This window comes from Sinocyclocheilus anshuiensis, unplaced genomic scaffold, assembly GCF_001515605.1.
Source record: "Sinocyclocheilus anshuiensis isolate Anshui unplaced genomic scaffold, SAMN03320099.WGS_v1.1 scaffold1154, whole genome shotgun sequence".
Taxonomy (NCBI): Eukaryota; Metazoa; Chordata; class Actinopteri; order Cypriniformes; family Cyprinidae; genus Sinocyclocheilus; species Sinocyclocheilus anshuiensis.
In genome coordinates this window covers 1,055,763-1,075,692 of record NW_015542345.1, presented here as the reverse complement: position 1 = coordinate 1,075,692, position 19,930 = coordinate 1,055,763, and the positions used below count along the sequence as shown (strand labels likewise).

The 19,930-nt window shown below is 36.6% G+C and overlaps 2 protein-coding genes across 2 annotated transcripts; both read left to right on the top strand.

Moving 5' to 3' along the window:
• The first annotated feature begins 349 nt into the window (after positions 1-349).
• Positions 350-12,805, top strand: LOC107691295 (serine/threonine-protein phosphatase with EF-hands 1). Its single transcript, XM_074187015.1, is given in 17 exon segments — positions 350-492; positions 1,223-1,337; positions 2,922-3,049; positions 3,200-3,254; positions 6,112-6,281; positions 7,380-7,494; positions 7,909-7,955; positions 8,126-8,292; positions 8,521-8,557; positions 8,854-9,003; positions 9,291-9,662; positions 10,760-10,945; positions 11,117-11,259; positions 11,381-11,487; positions 11,576-11,739; positions 12,119-12,203; positions 12,292-12,805. Coding segments are annotated over 16 exon segments (2,178 nt in total). The 5' UTR covers positions 350-492; positions 1,223-1,285; the 3' UTR covers positions 12,492-12,805.
• A 365-nt stretch (positions 12,806-13,170) lies between these two features.
• LOC107691373 (uncharacterized) lies at positions 13,171-19,444 on the top strand. The gene is given in 10 exon segments (XM_074187016.1): positions 13,171-13,639; positions 13,803-13,976; positions 14,183-14,347; positions 14,521-15,765; positions 17,085-17,210; positions 17,885-18,007; positions 18,590-18,715; positions 19,024-19,167; positions 19,288-19,383; positions 19,386-19,444. Coding segments are annotated over 10 exon segments (2,322 nt in total). The 5' UTR covers positions 13,171-13,575.
• The last annotated feature ends 486 nt before the right edge of the window (positions 19,445-19,930 follow it).

Sequence of the window (19,930 nt, the reverse complement as noted above, 5' to 3'; positions counted from 1 at the left end):
CAGGCATCTGTCGGCGATTTTGCAAAACCTGTCGGCAAGTGACAAATCGGGCTAAAATCGTGCAGTGTGAACTCGGCATTAGTAACTATGTAGACAAGCATATTTTAATCAATTATAAAATAACACTTAAATGGACTGTTCTTCAAAGAATGAAACGATTCAAATAGACTCAATGTCGCCACCTACTGACGTAAGTGCATAAAGGGTTAAGTGAATGAATCTTTTACTGAACGGATCCAAACGATTCGAGTCACTGGAATGAATCAAAACCTCCTCACTAGACTCACACGAGTCAGTGAGACGTGCTCTCAAATCGTCAGACTGCAACTGCGTTTCATGCAGGCTAGCCTTGTCCGATACCTGTGGTGTTGTTTAGCTGTTGCATCTCTCCACATTTGGAAATGAATGTTTGATTTTTCATCATTTACTTCTTATCCAATCCTAATTTCTCAACGCATGTGCATGTCGTACTGAATGATGGACAACGGAAAGGTAACTTAATTTATGAATCTCGTTTCCAATACGCTGTGTTTTGTTGGTGTTCTGCGCCTAATTATACAATTGTTTATTCCGCGTGTTTCTTCAGCCTTTTTTGTTGTTAAAGAATAATGTCTGTGTCAATAATCTTTTTAGTACCTCTTAAAGAGTTTCATGTTACTTAAAAATAATAAGCATCTTCCCAGAAGTTGGGGCAACATATTTATTATTATTGTTATTATTGTATTTGTAACGCTGTGAAGATGACAATCAACAGTCTACATCTCTCTCCCTGTGTCCCCTCCCAGAGATTGATCACTGTTAAAAGGGCCTTTTGAAAGGCTCTTTAGGGCACAGATTAAAGTCCAGCATGATTTGTATCTTTTGTTGCTTTATTCTACAGAGACACACTACTGTGATGCTGGATTAATTCCAAGCAGTATTGCTTTTTTCTAATGCCATTTCACTTGATTATGAATATCAAAACAGCACTGAAATATTAGATCTAATAGCCATGAGGATGCATCTCCCCAGATTTGTATTCAAATATATTTTTATGAAACCATTACCCTCAATCCTGAATATGTGGTTGCAGTCTCTGTACTGATGAAGTTTAAGCTGTTTAATTTTAAGTTTAATTCTTAAATTATTTATTAAATTCTTATATTATTCTTATATTATAAATTCTTATATTATTATTTAAATAATTTATTTTTGCACAAACATTTCTGGATACTAAATGAAGAAGAGAACCTTAAGAATTTTGGGTATTCATGACTAGAAGCAAGAAGTACCATCATGGTACATCATGATTCTCACATCCATTGCCGTTGAGAACCAAACACGACCCTCAGAAACTGGTAAATATTTGTTCTTTATCCCTAATGCTTTAATGTGATTTGCAATATTGTTTAACCTCTTTTTCCTCTCCCCTTTGCAACAACCCTGGTTTCAAGATATTTGCATTACTTATTTATTGAAAAATATGGCAATGCTTGCGTTGCATTTAGTCCCCAGCCCTGTCTTTTTTTTCCACCCCCAAGGTATTACTTAAATTATTCAATTTAATTTAATCACCTCTCACACAGATGGCTCCATCAAGCAGCCCAGCCCAGCTCTGAGTAAGGCACTTTCTTCAGCATCTGTCATCACTGTCTGTGTCTCATTCGTGGCTATAGAGAAGTACTAGATGGCATGAAAGCACCAATGTAGATTTGTTTACATACTTTTAAAACTACCATATTTTTTGAGGTAAACCTATGAGTGTGATTTTTCTCTGTGCATTTAGAATAAATAAAATGGATGATCATGAGCAATTCTCCCATCCTTCTCGAACACAGCTTATAATTTCTCTATGGATGTGTACTCTTGAGCAAAGCCTTGTCTCTAATGTCTGTGTTGTGTTCTTTCTCCTTAACTGCTCCTAGCACTTCTTTAATTAGCACCTGTGATATTGACCTCCTGAGACGAGGTGTATTTTTAGAACAGTATTTGCAATCAAGTGTTCTGGAGGAAAAGATGCAAGTGTTCCTGTACCAAGAGTTGTATGTGCATTAAAGCATGATGTTAACATGGTAACGTGAATCTGATGAGACAAATGAGAATCAACTGTAGCAACAGAACATCTTTGAAGGGTTGTTGTGGTACTGTCTTAAAATGCACTGTTTTTAATCTTTCATGTTTAATTTCTCTATATATGCACATATATTTCCCAGAAATTCTACATTTGCCATTTTGGCATTGTCTTTTGACTCATTTGTTCTCAGAAATAATTTGTTAAACAAGTACAGTTTAACCATGAGTAGCAACCTCCTTTATACCAAAGTGCTCTCCCATGCCCTCATGGGATAGCAAAGTGTCCAATGGTTGCAGACTGTCAGGGGATGGAGTAGGTCATGCCGGGTCTTGTTTAATGAATGCTGCATATTTAGATAGAGGCTGTGTCTGAAATCGCATACTAAGTAGGTACTTCTTTTGCATAAGTAAATAAATTGTGTCAGCTAAGAAAGTAAGTGTGTAATATAAATGAAATATGGATGTACTACAGTCACTATGTTGTCATTGCCATGCGACCTACCAGCATCAGTTGCGCCGCTTCACTACCATTCACAAATTCACTCCCGTGGCCTCATGGGATAGTTTTGCATTGTATGCATTTAAGTATTAAGTCATCTGGGTGTGTGAAGAGACATACTACTCTCTTCACACACTGTTTTTCCGCCTATTATCTAATAGGAAAGTATGCGATTTCGGTTGCAGACATATTACTGCTTTTTGCACACAAAGTAGGGAAGTATTCATATTTGGTGCATTCAAAAACCTCATTGCCTGCATTTCTCTTCCCAAATAGTTTTTGTCTCAAAACTGTGGTCACAGAAATATTGCTTCAAGGATTCTGTTTACACCAGCCACTTGCGTTCTTTGTGTGTTCTTAACGTATTTAGCCATGAAAGCTGCCATACTGATCCAGCGTTAGTACAGACGCTATGTTGCTCGCCTGGAGATGAGAAGACGCTATACGTGGAACATCTTTCAGTCCATCGAGTATGCAGGGGAACAGGACCAGCTACAGGTATAAAAGACACTTGCTTATTATGGCCAGTCCATACATAGAAAAAAAAACAAATATCTTACCCTACGCTTAATAAACTTGTAATGATATTAAAACTCAGATTTTCAACATTAATTTTAATGCAAGTATGCATCTTTTTCATTTTTGTAGCTCTCCAGTTTCTTCAGTTTCATGTTGGACAACTTCACACAGATGAATGGACCAGGTAATAACTGTGTCCGATTAAAAGATGCAAAAGCTTCTTTAAGGAAAGTGTGTAATTTAATTGCACAAACAATTAACCATTTCAAACACTCCCATTTGTCATTGGTCAGACAAACTGATTAAACACACTATTGGTTAAGCCAGGGGTAGGCAAATTCGGTCCTAGAGAGCCGAAGTCCTGCAGAGTTCAGCTCCAACCCTGAAAACAAAACTCACCTGCCTATAGCCTTAGTAATCCTGAAGACATTGATTAGCTTGTTCAGGTGTGTTTGATTAGGGTTAGAGCTGAACTCTGCAGGACTGCGGCTCTCTAGGACCGAACTTGCCTACCCCTGGGTTAAGCCATGGTGGGTTGTCAGGCTATAGTAGTTTGTAGATTGTTTTTTTCATTATCATCTGAATTTGGCTGTCCCTATAAGCACACCTTTGGAAAGCCCCTAGCTCATGTGATTTTTGCATCAAACGATCTCCCTCTGGAGTGTTGCACACCTATCCTTTTAGTGATTCCAAAAAATGCTATATGGGAGACAGTTGCTTAGCAACCTTGGGAGATCCCATTTTGAGTGGTGGTAATGCGGAGAGAGCCAGAAATGCAGCAACCAGCCTCCACAGGCAGCTGTCCAAAGTGCAGAATTACAGAAGACAATTAGTCCCATCTTTAGGCAAGCAGAACAGCGGAAACTCAAATGAGATAACACAGTTGAAAAATCTAGAGAGAGACTGTGCATAGAATGTTTCTGAAGAACAATAACAGCAGTGAAAACAACATATTCAGTTGTTTTACCCAATAGTGAATGTTAATGTTCCTTTCACTATTTTATATTCTTCACATGGGGTTCTTTGCTCCAGCCTGTGATGACACTAAATTGGCTTTCCTCTGGGAAAACTGTGTTTAATCAGTTCCTATTGAGTGGGCCGCAAGTGCACATGACTGGTCTTGTCAGGTAATAATGATCTAGGGATTGGATGGTTTTCAGCTTCTTGTCTGTGTGGCTTCAGAATCTTTGCCTGATGGCAATTAGGAAGTATGTAATTATAGTATAGTAAAGTGTATCTTCATATTTATTATTGAAAGGTCTGCAATCACAATATAGTGGAGCTTAATTGGGTGCCATGGGTTCTGAGCACTAAGGCTTATATTTTAATATTATATATATATATATATATATATATGCTTTTTTTTTTATTCTCATGCTCACCAAGTGAAGTTTGTGTGATCATAAATGCAGTAAAAAAAGTAAGATTATTATTAGAAAGTACAAATTATTAAAATTAAAATAGTTATTAATATCTGAATTACCATTAATATATGTGTATATAGTATATATGTGACCCTGGACCACAAAACCAGTCATAAGCAGCACAGGTATATTTGTGACAATAGCCAACAATACATTGTATGGGTCAAAATGATCAATGATCAATTATCTATCTCAGCCAAATATTGTCAGATCCTGACAAATCATACTTCAATAGAAAGCTTATTTATTCAGCTTTCAGGTGATGTATAAATCTCAATTTTAAATAGATTGACCCTTATGACTGGTTTTGCTGTCCAGGGTCACATATGATATATTATATTATATGTTAAAGCATAAATTATTCCTCTGGTGGCATAGTTAAATTTTCAGCTGTCAATATTGAAAACGGTTGTGCTTCTTCATGTTTTTGTGAAAAGCATGATACTTTTTTTCAGGATTCTTTGATAAATAGAAAGTTGAATAAACAAAACATTTATTTGAAATAGAAATTTCAAATAAAAAATGTCTTTACTGTCACTTTTGTTCAGTTTAATGCATCCTTGATAAAAGTATCAGTTTCTAAAAAAAAAAAACTTACTGACCAACCTTTTGAACATTAGCACATCTGCAGATTTTTACTCAAAATCACAGAAAAGGCTTGAATATTACCTGATTTTCGGTCAGACAGTAGAGCTCTTTATGTGAAACCAAATGGAGCGTAATAATGTTTGTTTATCGCTAGCAATCTAAAAAGCAGGGAATGATGTCCAGTAGATATTGGCTAAGTCAAGGCAAGAACAAATTATTTTCCGTTTGCTCTCTCCCCAATACAAACATCTGTTCCTGAAATTCAAGTCTCTCTGCATAAATTTACGGAAAACACTGCAAATTTACATTTACAAGAATGACACAATGGGTCAGCACTCCTCAAATCCCTGTGCAGGGCCAGACGCTATGCAAATTGAAGTATGCTACATTGTGTTATGGCACTGTGTGCTGGGTATTTTGATGGCCAATCAAAATAGGCCTTTCATAATAGACTCCAGGTTGAGAATTAATCATTTATTTAATAACTGAAAACTGAAACAGATATGCCTGTCCGCATGTATTCATGTTCCTGTGTGCTCATCATGCCGCATGCCCAGAGGCGGACAAAGTACTCAATTCCATGAAGTTAAAGTCATAAGTTCCCAGAAAAAATAATACTCAAGTAAAGTACAGATACTCAAAAAGTGTACTTAAGTACAATACTCAAGTAAATGTACTTAGTTACTGTCCGCCTCTGCACATGCCCAGCGCTGCCTAACAATAGCACAAACCTTTTGATGTTCCAGAGTGTTTCCTGATTCACATTTACATTTTTTTTTTGTCAGGCTGCTTTTTTTTGCTGATTATAGTAATAAATAGTTATCACATCATTAATATGAAAAAAGGTTAACATTTTTATGACAGAGATTATGCATTTTCCATACCATGTCCCAACATCCATGCACCACAAAATTGGTTACACTGATTCACACCAAGATAATCAAGTTGCATGTCACACTTGCTTTCTGTGATTGTTCTTTCATTCTTCCCACACATGAGTCACGACAGCAGCCGTGTTCTTTCCCCCAGACTTGATCTCTCACCTCCTGGACTCTGTGGTTGACCCGTTAACTGAGGAGGTCAGGCAGTTGAAGTACGAGCAGATTGTCATGCCGGAATCGTACTGCGGTCCTCGTCTCTCCTTCCCGCTGAGCGTGACTGATACCAATGTCCTGCTCAGCGCCTTTAAAGAGGAGCAGGTACAACACTATAAAACTTTCACTAATAGTCTGAACAATTATGAGCCTTCTGGCAAAAACCAAGATCATCTTGTACATTATTTACCTCTGTCTAGCAGACTTTAAACCGTCTTCAAATTGTGTTACACTACCGTTCAAATGTTTGGGGTTGGTCAGATTTTTTAAATGTGCTGCATTTATACAGTAAATATAGTAATATTGTATATTTTGTTACAATTTAAAATACTTAATAACTGTTTTGTATTTTAATACATTTAAAATGTAATTTATTCCTGCATGGAAAAGGTGAATTTTATTTCGTCATTACTCCAGTCTTCAGTGTCACATGATCCTTCAGAGATCATTCTTAGATGCTGTTTTGTTGCTCAAGAAACATTTCTTTTTATTATCAGTGTTGAAAATAGTTGTTCTTCTAAGGAATCGGTAATTAATTTTTTATCTTTTTAATCTTGTTACATTATAAATGTCTTTACTATCACTTTTGATAAATATAATCCACCCTTGTTGAATAAAAATATTATATTCTTTCAAAATAAATAAATGACCCCAAACTCTTGAACAGTAGCGTATATTTATAACCTTAATAGTTTTATAATATTTTCTGTAGTGCTGTCAAACGATTAATCTTGATTAATCGCATCCAAAATAAAAGTTATTGTTTACATAATATGTGTGTGTACTGTGCATATTTATGTATATATAAATACAAACACATGCATGTAAATATTTTAGAAAAAATTGATGTTTATATATTAAATATATTTATATAAAATATAAGAATATAAATATAGAAATGTATATATACATGTAAATATTTTCAAAATATATACTGTATGTGTGTGTATTTATATATACATAATAAATATACACAGTTAACATACATATATTATGTAAACAAAAACTTTTATTTTGGATGCGATTAATTGCAATTAATTGTTTGACAGCACAAATTTTTTGATAAACGATATCAAAACATAAGCTTAACTAAAACTTTATCTCTTTTCTACAATTCTAGCCATTCTTCTATTCTATTGCTCTTTAATTTAGAAATAGCAAACAAAAAATGCAGTGACCTATAAATGCGTGACTCATTTTCAGACTCTTCACGGCAAATATGTGCTGCAGCTACTATATGAAACGAAGAAGTTCTTGAAACAGATGCCAAACGTCATATACCTGTCGACGTCCTATGCCAAAGAGATAACTATATGTGGTGAGACACTATATATTTTATGAAAAAAATAATCCACCTCAGATTTGTTGCAAGTTGCAACAGTGCGTTTGAGATATGTTAAATATTTTTGATAGCTTGTATGGAAAACCAGTGATGTGGCATGAATGAATGAGTGCTTATTTATTTTGCACTTCATAAAGCACTTCAGTGTACCTCAATGGGCTCCTCACAGCCAACCTGCACCATTTCATACTCAACAGCGCTCCTGATTCAATTAGTACAGAAGAGCATGCATGAATAACTGAATTCCCATTTTCGAATACTCTAAAAGAGATCGCGTTATACCATTTAAAGTGTTTATATTTTGCATATTTTCATCACAGATTCCAATATTTGATTTTATTCCCTGGAATGATAAACAGCTTTTATGTGCCGCCTTTCTCTTTCACACAGGCGATCTGCATGGTAGACTGGATGACTTACTGCTTATATTTTACAAGGTAAATGCAGATCGATTGTTTAGATGTAGACTATTATTTCGAGTAATTACATTTTAGCATATTGATGCAGGGGTAATGTACCTAAGCAAATCCAGAGAATGAGTTCATTAAAGCCACTTGGGCATGACTTGTGACTTATTACACTCAAGATGTATTGCCTTATTGCCCAGAATGGTCTGCCCTCTACGGAGAACCCCTACATATTCAATGGAGACTTTGTGGATCGAGGAAAGAAATCTACAGAGATTATCATCATTCTGTTTGCCTTCCTACTGCTGTACCCCGACCACATGCATCTGAACAGAGGCAACCATGAGGACCACATCATGAACCTCAGGTAACATGCTAAATCACCCATTCAGACTAATAATGAAGGCATGACTTTTAATAAAGCTATACAAAAATTATTTCATGCTCTGTGCATCCTAGTAGTCAAAAAAAAGGCTTTCTAGGCATGGTATACCACAAATAGGATGCACTCAAAAAGTTTTTGTCTTTTTTTTTCAAACTGAATTTAAAAGTATGATTTATATTATTAGTGTGTAAGCTTTTGATGTTCTTGCAGATATGGATTCACAAAAGAAGTCATGTAGAAGTATAAGGTATATTTTTATATGTGCTTTTTTGTTTATTAATGTTTTGATTATAGGCAAGTTAAATGTAGAGTTGCTAATTTTTTTCCAATTTCGTAACAATTTTTGTAAAAACATTGATTTGAAAATGTCATTAAAACTGCTGAAAAAAGCCTTAAAACTCGAAATTACTTGAAATAAATAATCTGCTTATTTAAAGAGGGTTAATAAAGGTTTTAAAAGGTTTACTGTCAAATATTAGACGTCACCGCCACTTACTGGACATGTAAAGAAATGCACATTAACTTCTACTGTGTTCTTAATAGACTCATGGCAGGGAAATCCTACAGCTTCTTCAGGATGTGTTCAGCCTGCTTCCTCTTGCAACTGTCATCGATAACAAAGTGCTTATTGTTCACGGTGGCATATCGGACAAAACTGATCTGGACTTTCTGAGCACTGTTGAAAGGCATAAAGTAGGTGTTTTTTTTTTTTTACTTCCGGATGGATTTATATTCTTTCTTTTCACATAATAAAATTATTTCAATTTTCAATTTATAATTCACATTTATTATTAGATAATTATTATTATTAGACATAAAGTAGGTATTTTATTTATAGGAGAAGCCTATTTTAGAAGCCTATTTATTGGCTTCTTACATAATAAAATAATTTCAGTGTAAATATACAGTTCATGTTTGTTTAGGTAAGTAGCCATGTAAAAACCAGGATAATGTAAAAAAGATTATCCCTCACATTGCAGGTGAAGTCTGCTCTCAGGTTGCCCAAACGCAGCATTGATCATCTCAACGTCCGCGCCTGCAGTCGCAGCAGCAGCAGACACAGCGGAAGATCCAGACTGGACAGCCCTTGCTCCTCAGGCCGCACCAGTCGTGCTTCCCGCAGAAGGAAGAAGCAGTCCACTAGGCAGGGGAGCTGCTCCTCATCTTCATCATCCTCATCCTTCTCATCATCCGTGTGCTCCCCCCGGATCTCGTCACGGAACACTCCACATCGACCTCCGCCTTCCCCTAGTCTGCCGAGCCCCACCGATGTGCTCCAAGTGCCCTTTCTGGACTCCTTCGTCTCCCTAGAGCCCCCTGAGCCACCCAGAGAAGAACTGGAATGGCAGCAAGTGAGGTGAAACTGTTCCCAGAATGTGTGTTTTGTCGGTGAAATTGTGTGACAAATAACTTCTATCTTGGATGTGGAACCGTTCTGCCTTGGAACTCCATTTAGCTTAAACCTCCACAACACAATATGACTCACTTTATTGCAGGAGTTGTGAGAATTTTGTACCAACTTACTGAACTTCCATAAAAAGGTGTTTATGAATTATAAAAGAGCATGGCACTCTGGGTTTTGTGCTTAGAAAGAATAAATTGACAACCACACATTTCTATGATATTCTTCAATATAAAATCTTCCAGTTTTTGTATTTTTGTGTTCTCATTTTAATTTTAGTATATCTCTCTAATATATATATATAGCTTTAATTTACTTCATTTACATTTTATTTCAACTTTATTTCAATTGATTGAAATTATTTTTAATAGTTTTAGTTAGCAATAACAACACTGAGGTGAATATCTGATTACAGACACTAAATTTTGGGTTAACTATTCCTGTAAAACTGTGGCTCACAGTATAAATTACATTTCTGGCCTGAAGCATTTTGCTGTCTTTATACCCGTTTCAGCCTTTGACTTTTAGTTAATGATTTTAAAAAAAATAATAATAGCACTGATCTCTATAAAACTTTTTAAAATAATTTAGTAGTTCCTAAACATTTAAAAATAGACAAATGACTGTAAAGGCCCTTTTACACCCAAGGACGATAACTATAAAGATAAAGATATAGTTCTAAAAATCTGAATATTAAAGAATAGCAGAGTCCACACCACAACTATAATGATAAAGGCACAGAGAAACGATATCGTTGGAATCACTTTCATAACTATTTTTTTCCAGCTGATGAACGATAAAAACATTGACACCCAAGCAGAATCAATCCTGCTGTCACGAGCTTGAGAATTTAAAGCGGCAGACGAGCATGCGCTGAGAATAAACAGACGATATCGTTCGCTGGTGTGGACGCTAATATCGTTATCTTTATAGTTATTTTTATAGTTATCGTTCTTGGTGTGAACGGGACTTAACAGTGATGGAAAGTATAAGAAGATGCTTGTCAATTATGTGTTATTTCACATTGTCATAATTTGTCTGATACAGGTTGTTGATATCCTGTGGAGTGACCCTAAAAATCAAAACGGCTGCGGTCCGAACTCTTTTCGCGGTGGAGGCTGTTACTTTGGGCCAGACGTGACGCAGGCGCTGCTGCAGAAACATGGCCTCTGTCTGCTCATCAGATCACATGAATGTAAACAGGAGGGCTATGAGCTCTGCCACAACGGACAGGTGAACACAGGAGTTTTGAGCCATGCAAAGCATGATCCATTCTGTCAAATTTCAGCTTTTCTCATAAAAATCTCATTAGAGGTGTCTTACTAGTTTTGATTTTATGGGGTCTGTAAACTTGTATATCTTTAGCAACAGCATTATTTCAGGAATTGTTCTCTTTTATTTAAGGTTATCACTATTTTCTCTGCATCTAACTACTACGAAGAAGGCAGTAACCGCGGGGCGTACATCAAACTGGGGCCTGAATTGGTCCCACGCTTCTTCCAGTATCAAGTTAGTCGAAGCACCAGAAAACTCACACTCCATCAAAGGTACACTTGTTACGCCTTCAATAACAAATAGGTGTTAAGTATATGGAACTGTGTGACTGGTTACATATATATGTGGAAGTTCTCATGCATCCATATTAATTTGTTTGTTTGTGTGTTTCAGGGTTCGTGTAGCAGAAGGTTCAGCACTCAGGGCTCTGAAAGAGAAGCTGTATGCTCACCGCTCTGAGCTAAGGGCTGCCTTTCAACAGTATGACATAGACAACACAGGTTATATTATATTATGTTATATTATATTATGCACTTGCAGGTAATTGGAAGGTTAAACTAAAATGGTTCTTCTCTCCATTTCTTGCAGGTCGCATCTCCACTAGCGAGTGGGCACAGGTGGTGGAGTCTGTGCTGCGATTGGATCTGCCATGGAGAACCCTGCGCCCACGCCTGGCCCGTCTTAGTGCAGATGGCAATGTAGAGTATGAATCCTGCTTTGAGGACATCAGCCCTGGAGAACCCATCCCTCCGGTCACTATCTTAATCTCTGTTTATGTTATGTAAGGATGGGCTGTATGACCAAAATCTTATATCATAAATTATATAAGTAATTTTGTATTACATTAACGTTATACATATCACTTTGACACTTTATAATAATTTCAGCAGGGAATTTGGAAAATGGTTTATATGTTAATAGTCGTGTGGTAATGCTTATATTTGGATAATCAAGTGAATTATTTACAAAGTAATGAACCATTGTTAAACAGCTGATAAGAAAAAATTTGGTTGCCAAATTTTAACCACATATATGTTATACTGCCCAGCTTTAGCAGACATTTTGACATTTATTTTGAAAATATAGTACCTTACAATTCAGTCTCAGTTTTTGAAATTAACCTTTTTTTAGGTAACACCAAACTTGGCTGAAACTCTTTATAGATATAGAACTGACCTAGAGATAATATTTAACATCATCGATAAGGACCATTCAGGTTAGTGTCAATGCTTCCCTGATTGTTCAATGAGATTAATGCTGGTTATTATATGGTGATCATAACCCACCTGTTTACCTTCACATAGGTCAGATCTCCATTGAGGAGTTCCGTCAGACTTGGAAGCTCTTCAGTTCCCATTTGGGGGTTGCTGTGAATGACCAGACGATAGACGACATGGCTCGAAGCATAGACTTTAACAAAGACGGCAGCATTGATTTTAATGAGTTCCTGGAGGCTCTCAGGGTGGTGCATAAACTGGATGTCAAAGAGCAGCAGCAGGGTTAATTTTGGATGAGCAGATTACAGAAAAGGCAGATTTACAAATCATTTTTGGCACTTCATCTTTATTTTTTAACATCTTATGGGCACAGAAGTTATTCATTTTCATTTTCCAGGATTCACATTTTTCATAAAGGTAAGAGTTTTCAGTCTTCCTGCCCTTTGTAATATAAAAGAATGAGAAAAAAAGTTCAAATATACTGAAAAATGCACAGTTTAAATACAGTCACAGCTATTTTGTAGCACTGTAATTCACAAGTGGAGTATAATTGTTCAGCAGTACATAACCCTATAATTGAGACTTCACTTTGAGTCATGAGTCATTTTTGTTGTAGATATTTCTCTGATATTAACTGCTCTGTTTTCATCTTGTATGTGGTTTACAATGTACCGTCTTTTATTATCAAACCTAAAACGTCAATTTATGCCCTCACCAGACATGATGTGTTTCATAAAGTCAAGGGGTAGAAATAAATAAAGATGAATTTCAAAGAGTGGTCAGTTTTCTCTCAATATATAAATGCCATAAATATAATCACATTTATTATCTTTACATATTTACTGTTTAGTATACATTGTTTAGTTTGGCAGAAAAATCAGTGTTATCATTTACAAATAAAATATTAGTAGTATAATAATAATACTAAAATAATGGTGGTGGTTAAGGAGATCCCCTTCACAATGTAAAGCGTTTTGAATGTCTATATAAATGTAACAAATTGTTATTATTATAAAACTGGTCTGCATTCACACAAGTAACAAAGAGTATTGGCTTTTATGCAGTGGTTTTAACTGAAGTCATCTGAGCTGACTTGCTGTTGCTCCCCTTAACAAGAAAAAAACACACTGTCTGTTTCTATGTTTTCATCCTGTTTTGAAGATGTGTTCAAGATGTTTTAAACTCCTGTTACTCTGTTTTGTGTCTCCTCCCCTTTTCTCTCCCTTCCCCTTCTCTCATGTCTTATCTTTTTACCCAATCACTTCAAGACTCCTCTCTCTAGTGTTCAGTTTGCCTGAGTGATCTTCATTTACAGTCTGACACTCTTAAGGTTTTCGACAGCCTCTTTTTTACGGTGGAATTTGCTCAATCATGCTAGGTTGGAGAGGTGCACTGCTGTGGGTATTTTTGTCTCAGCTCTGGATGCAAACTCCAGGTACAGTATCATGAAAATTAATATTATCACATTAAGCCATAGGTAAATCATTGAAGCACTTTTTTTCAGACTTTCAGTCTGCCCTTGATTAACAATTTTAGAGGTTGTGATTTGGTTTGATCTGTGTGCAAGCATATGATTATTTCTGATGGTTTTCACTTAGGCATTGCTGATAAAGGCTGCAGTGGCTTTGGACACTTAGAAAATGGGCGTATGTTTTTCCGTTATGGAGGATTGTATGTTACCTTCACCTGTAATCCAGGATTCTGGATCCACGGTTACCGTACTAGCAGCTGTGTATCTGGACAGTGGGCCAGAGACCCACCGCTGTGTGTGGGTTAGTAAATATTCACAAAGTTTGTAAATATACACACATTTATTCTGTATTGTGAAATTTGGCCATGAAGTAGATGAATCTCTCTGAGATTTGTCAAGCAAAAAAGCTTGTTTAAAATAAACCGCAGTCGTTAAAATTATGTTTTATACGTTCTCTAATGTAATGCTGATACTTACAGCCATACCATAAGTTGTTTTGTACCCCAGCATTAGGATGCCCCAGCCCTGGTGATCTCCTGCATGGAAGTACTGTGGTTTCTAAAGACAGATCTCTGGCCGCCTTCAGCTGTGACACTGGATTCAGTTTGTTTGGATCTGCGCTTCTCTTTTGCAAGGGGAAAAGCTGGAACGGCACTAAGCCTGTCTGCAAAGGTATGTCATCTGAATCAAGGGTAAATGCCAAAACTGTTTGATCTATTAACATATACCATTTTTCGCCTTATTGTTTTTACATCACTGCTACAATTACTTCTTGTAAAATTCACCATCTGTTTGCTTTGGCTCCTTCATGTTCCTCCTTACGGTTTGTTTCTTGGTTCTTACAGTGGCTGATATCATGAGTGTTCTTCATCTGAATCAAGACTCTTTACATGGTCCTGTCTCAGCACAGGGCCATGATGTTCCTACAAGCCTAAAAGTTCGCTTACATAGCCATTTAAACACCACTTCCAAGGATGCTTTTTTAAAAACAGTGTTGCTTGGGGTCCCTCACATCAGACTTGACTTTACAGACCTCAAGCAGAAAAATATTAGGAAACCAGTAGAGAAAAAGCCCTCAAAGATTCTATTGTTTGACAAAACACGAGACAGTGGAAAGGCTGGGCCAATCAACAACCTTGAAAACTTCAAGAATCCAATCAGGAACTCTGTGACGGTGGCGTCTGCGAATGTCAACACGATCTCATTAGCCAGTTCTTTTCTTGAATCTTCATTTTTGAGCACCACACCAACAAGCTTCGTCACTCCAGCAATGGCCACTCAACAAGTCAAGATCATGGATCAAACATTTACTGAAGCACCATACAGAAGAAACAAAAAAGGTTATCAGTCCACGCTTGGTACAGACAAACTATTTCAAAGAGCCTCAGTCATTTCAGCTGCTAAGACTTTACCAGAATACAGTAAAAATAATTCACACTGGATATCAACTACTCCTGCACCAAACCTCAACACATTAGACACAGATGACCATCTACAGTCAGAGACTTTCATCAAAGTAGACACCACTGAGAGTTTTGCACCTTCAACTACAAGCTATCCTGGTTTTATGGTGTCTAAACATGAGTCTGTTTCCTTTGCACTTGATCCGTGGTCTACTGCTCCATCTACCTCCAGAGGACTCTTTGAACAAAGACCAGACCTTACTGAGACATCACCGCCACCAGATACCACTGGGTATATATCATCTGGTGAGGAGGTCTTGACGACGGCCACCCAGCTCGTGTCTGGCCTGCATCTGAAGGCTCCAACAGACGTCCACAACTCAACTGACATTACTGATGATCAAGTAAATGAAAAAAGCAATCAGAGTGACCCCAAACAAACACTTGATCCTTCAGCGTGGAAAGATCTTCCAAGATTTTCAAGGATACATCGTCCATTGTGTCCCTACCCTCCGTTTCCTTCTCACGGAACGTTCTACTTTCGGTCGATAAAGAATCCTGGCCCGCTTCAGTATAAGCATTATATTCAGTATACATGTTACCCTGGATACACATTGACCAATGGTGACGTCTACAGCTATTGTCAACACAATGGACAATGGAGTGGCCAAACACCTCTGTGCTTAGGTGAGATATGTGACATATTGGATCTAAATATGTAGAGAGTTAATTTTTCCAGGAAATAATCTAGAGCTTTTAATGTGAACTGTGCAATCGCAAGATTCTTGTTTGAAACTGCAGCATGTTATATAGTGCACAAAACATCAGTTTATTCATTTATCTATGAAAGCACATTTCCTCCACATAAGAAAAAAAAAACCATGCTTTCGTTAATCTTTATTATGACAAAAAGTCAAAACTATTAAATAAAAATATAATTATTTAAAAAAAAAAAGTTTACTTAAGTCATAACTGAGATGAAAAGTAATAATTTAGGCAAATCTAAATAATTATGACTTTAGCTTATAAATTTGACTTTTTGTCAGTTTCGACTTCATTATTCTGATTTATCATTTTTTGACTTTTTGTCGTAGTTATGACTGTCATGTCATAATTATGACTTAGTACCTCATTTTTTAATTTTTATGTGATAATTATGATTTATAAAAGCATGATTTTTTTTGTTATGTGGCAGAAATGGGCTTACAGATAATTATCAGATACTTGTAACTAAAGAATCAAATCAGGTCATAATCAGTTTATCCTAAGGAGACAGAAGAGAGAATGCTTTATTTAAGAAAGGGTTCATTAACAAGTTTGAATCAAGTGCTCAGAGATTTAAGTTGCTGGGAAGATTAATTTTTCATAATCCTGTTTAGGTGTTTTTATTGTATCGGCATTTTAGTATGCTGACCCTTTCCTGTCACCACCCTCCAATCTTATATGTCTAGATATTTGACATCTGAGTAATATCCTGCTCATCACTTCTCTAAGCAGGTGACAGGCAGAACTGATCACTAGAGCTGTTCACAGAGGGCCTCAGGATGGCTTTAAATGTAATCAGACACATCTGGGAATATGCGTTTATACATATGGACATTACTGTTTTGAACTCGGGTGTTCTGCTAAACCCATTATCTTATTTAAAAAATGCACGTAAAAATATCTTAATGAATCAAATTCAGTTTACCATTGTGTTTAGTGGGCTATTTTTGTTAAGCAAAAAGTACATTTAAAAATCATTTAGTTGTCAAAAGTGTTTCCTGTCCACACAAGGTAAATTCATTAACCCGGAGAATCTGTAAGTCACTGCAGATGTGGGATTTCACTCTCAGCAGGGAGCAAATCCTGTCCTGTTCTCTAAACCTAAACCATACCATGTAAATTAAATTATATTATTTGAAAGGGACCACTAGTCTGTCACGTTCTGTTTCACAAGCAATTAAAAACATACTTTCTTTGTTGGATCTTATAAATTCCTCATAATATGTTTCTTTTAACTCTAGAGTTAACTCCTTGCTCCTTAAACAATGGAGGATGTTCGCAGATCTGTCATGTAAATAAACAGAATCGCGCTCAGTGTCTTTGTAAACCAGGATTTCTTCTTCTGGAGGATCAGCGCACCTGTAGAGGTGAGATGGGAACCACATGCACATGTAATCTTGTTATATACCATATCATAACCACTGTGATACGACCACGGAATAGAATTCTTTAGACATACAGACTCCAGTGATTATAGGTTTTCCACTTTAGGAATGGCGGCTTTCTCTTTTTCTGTCATGATGTGGTCCTGACACTAGGTTAACAGCTTGTTTATGTATCCTTGACCTCAGTGTCATAGATTTATGGCTTTGGTTACAAACCAGCTGTGGTGTGTCGATTCAGCCCTGAATGTCTGCAAGACTTAACATTACCCTCTGGTGTCACTCCAGGGCTTTCTTGACCTATATCAGCAAATGGCTGTTATATGAGAGCTCAAAGACAAGGTACGGCACGTGTGTGAGGTTCACATGGTGTTTTAAGAGTTAAGAGTTATCCATCATATAAGGAAGAAAAAACAGTATACACTCTTAAAATTAAGGTTTCCAAAAGGGTTCCTCGATTTTTCCTCCAACCTCTCCAGGTTTCAAATCGTTCTAAAAAGAACCATTTTTTCTTAGTGTGAAGAATATTTTGATAATCTGAAGAACCTTTTTTCCACTATAAAATGTGATCTCATAAGTGGACAATGCTACAGTAAATACAAGTGTAAGCAAGGTTCAAAACATTTTGTTATCCAATAGCTGTACAACTTTATTTATAGATTTGGATGAATGTGTGGAGGAGTTGCACCTGTGCCAGCAGGTCTGTCAAAATACCTTGGGCTCGTACAGGTGTAATTGCAGTCCAGGGTTTCAGCTCTCTTCAGACGGGACATCCTGCTCTGGTGAGTGAATCAGTGTTTGGTGTGTGCTGATGCACTGCCAATGACAAAAATCATTCTTAAAAGTATAGTTCACTCAAAAATGAAAATTCTGTCATTAATTACTCACCCTCATGTTGTTCCAAACCCCTAAGACCTTTGTTTATCTTTGGAACACAAATTAAGATATATTTAATGAAATCTGAGAGCTTTCTGGCCCTGCATAGACAGCAATGCAACTACCACATTCAAGGCCCAGAAAGGTAGAGTGGACATCGTTAAAATAGTCCATGTGACATTTTGTGTGCAAAGAAAACTAAAATAACGACTTTATTGTTTTCTTTGCACACAAAAAGTATTAAAATTACGGTTTAACCACTGATGTCACATGGACTATTTTAACAATGTCCTTACTGCCTTTCTGTGACTTGAAAGTTTCAGTTGCATTGCTGTCTGCAGGGTCAGAAAGCTCTCGGATTTCATCAAAAATATCTTAAATTGTGTTTTGAAGATGAACAAATGTCTTGCGAGTTTGGAACGAAATAAGGGTGAATTCTGATTACAAACTTCAACCCCATGGTCTTGATGTAGTTAATATTTCTGCAGATGTGGATGAGTGTGAACATGTTGGTAGTGCTCTCTGTGTATTTGGCTGCATTAATACGCCAGGCAGTTTCCAGTGCTTGTGTCCTGTAGGGTACCAACTGGACAGCAACAATAGGCATTGCAAAGGTCAGTCATCTACATTATCTTAATTAATTTGTCCTGACATACCCGTAGAATAAAGCAGGTGCTGTATGTCATAATAGGGTCAAAAAGGCGTATTTGCAATGGTTTTTATTACACCTGCTTACTATATGTAGACTAATACCAGAAAAAATAACTTTTTCTTATACCACAAAATTTGTTTTTGCATGACCATTTTCTACTGTTTTTTGACCTAGTTAGAAACCCCAAATGAATAGATGATTTCTATGCTAATGAACATTGAGATTAGTGTATTTTTTATTCTAAAAGGTGCATTTGTGGTTTGGTTTTAGACATTAATGAGTGTGAGGAGACAGCTGTCCTCCAGCAGAAGTGGCTGCACATGTGTGAGTGGAAGTGTGTAAATCTGCCAGGTACATACAGATGTGTTTGTCCTCGTGGATACAGACTGCACCCTAATGGACACCAGTGTGAAGGTCAGCCCACAAACATACAAATCTTACATGCATGCATATGCACATACCAAAATTCTGTGTAGATATTACTTGAAAGATGAATTCTTGCTCATAAGAGTTCTTTCTTCTTGTATTTGTCAGACGTTAATGAGTGTGAACTGAAGAATGCCAACTGTTCTCACCTCTGCATCAACCACAGAGGCGGCTACAAATGTGCCTGTCCAGAAATACACCGAATATCCCAAATAACCAAAAAAACTGTCAGCCGGTAGACAAACACACTAGCTCCTCACACTGACTGATTTATCTTTTTTTTTTATATTAATTGAACTATCTTTTGCAAAATAATTTGTATTTATGCACCTACAGTTATGTATGTATAAGCTCTGATGATGATGACGAGGTATCTATAATTATAAAGTTCAGCTTTGTTACTGCTCTTGACTCTCACCTTGTCCATTCGTCTTGATGCAATGGCACCACCTTGTGGTCACACTAAACACGTCCTGAGAAGTGTGTGCGTGTGTGCGTGTGTGTTTGTGTGTGTGTGTGTGTATATATATATATATATATATATATGTATATGTGTGTGTATATATATGTATATATATATGTAAACAAAAACTTGTATTTTGGATTAGATTAATCACAATTAATCGTTTGACAGCACTTGACTTTAAATATATTTCTGTCAATGACAATGGGATTATTTAGCTGTTATTTAGCTTGAATGTTTGCAGAATTTTTGATGACAGTGCAGGTAATTGTGTCGCTTGCACAGCAG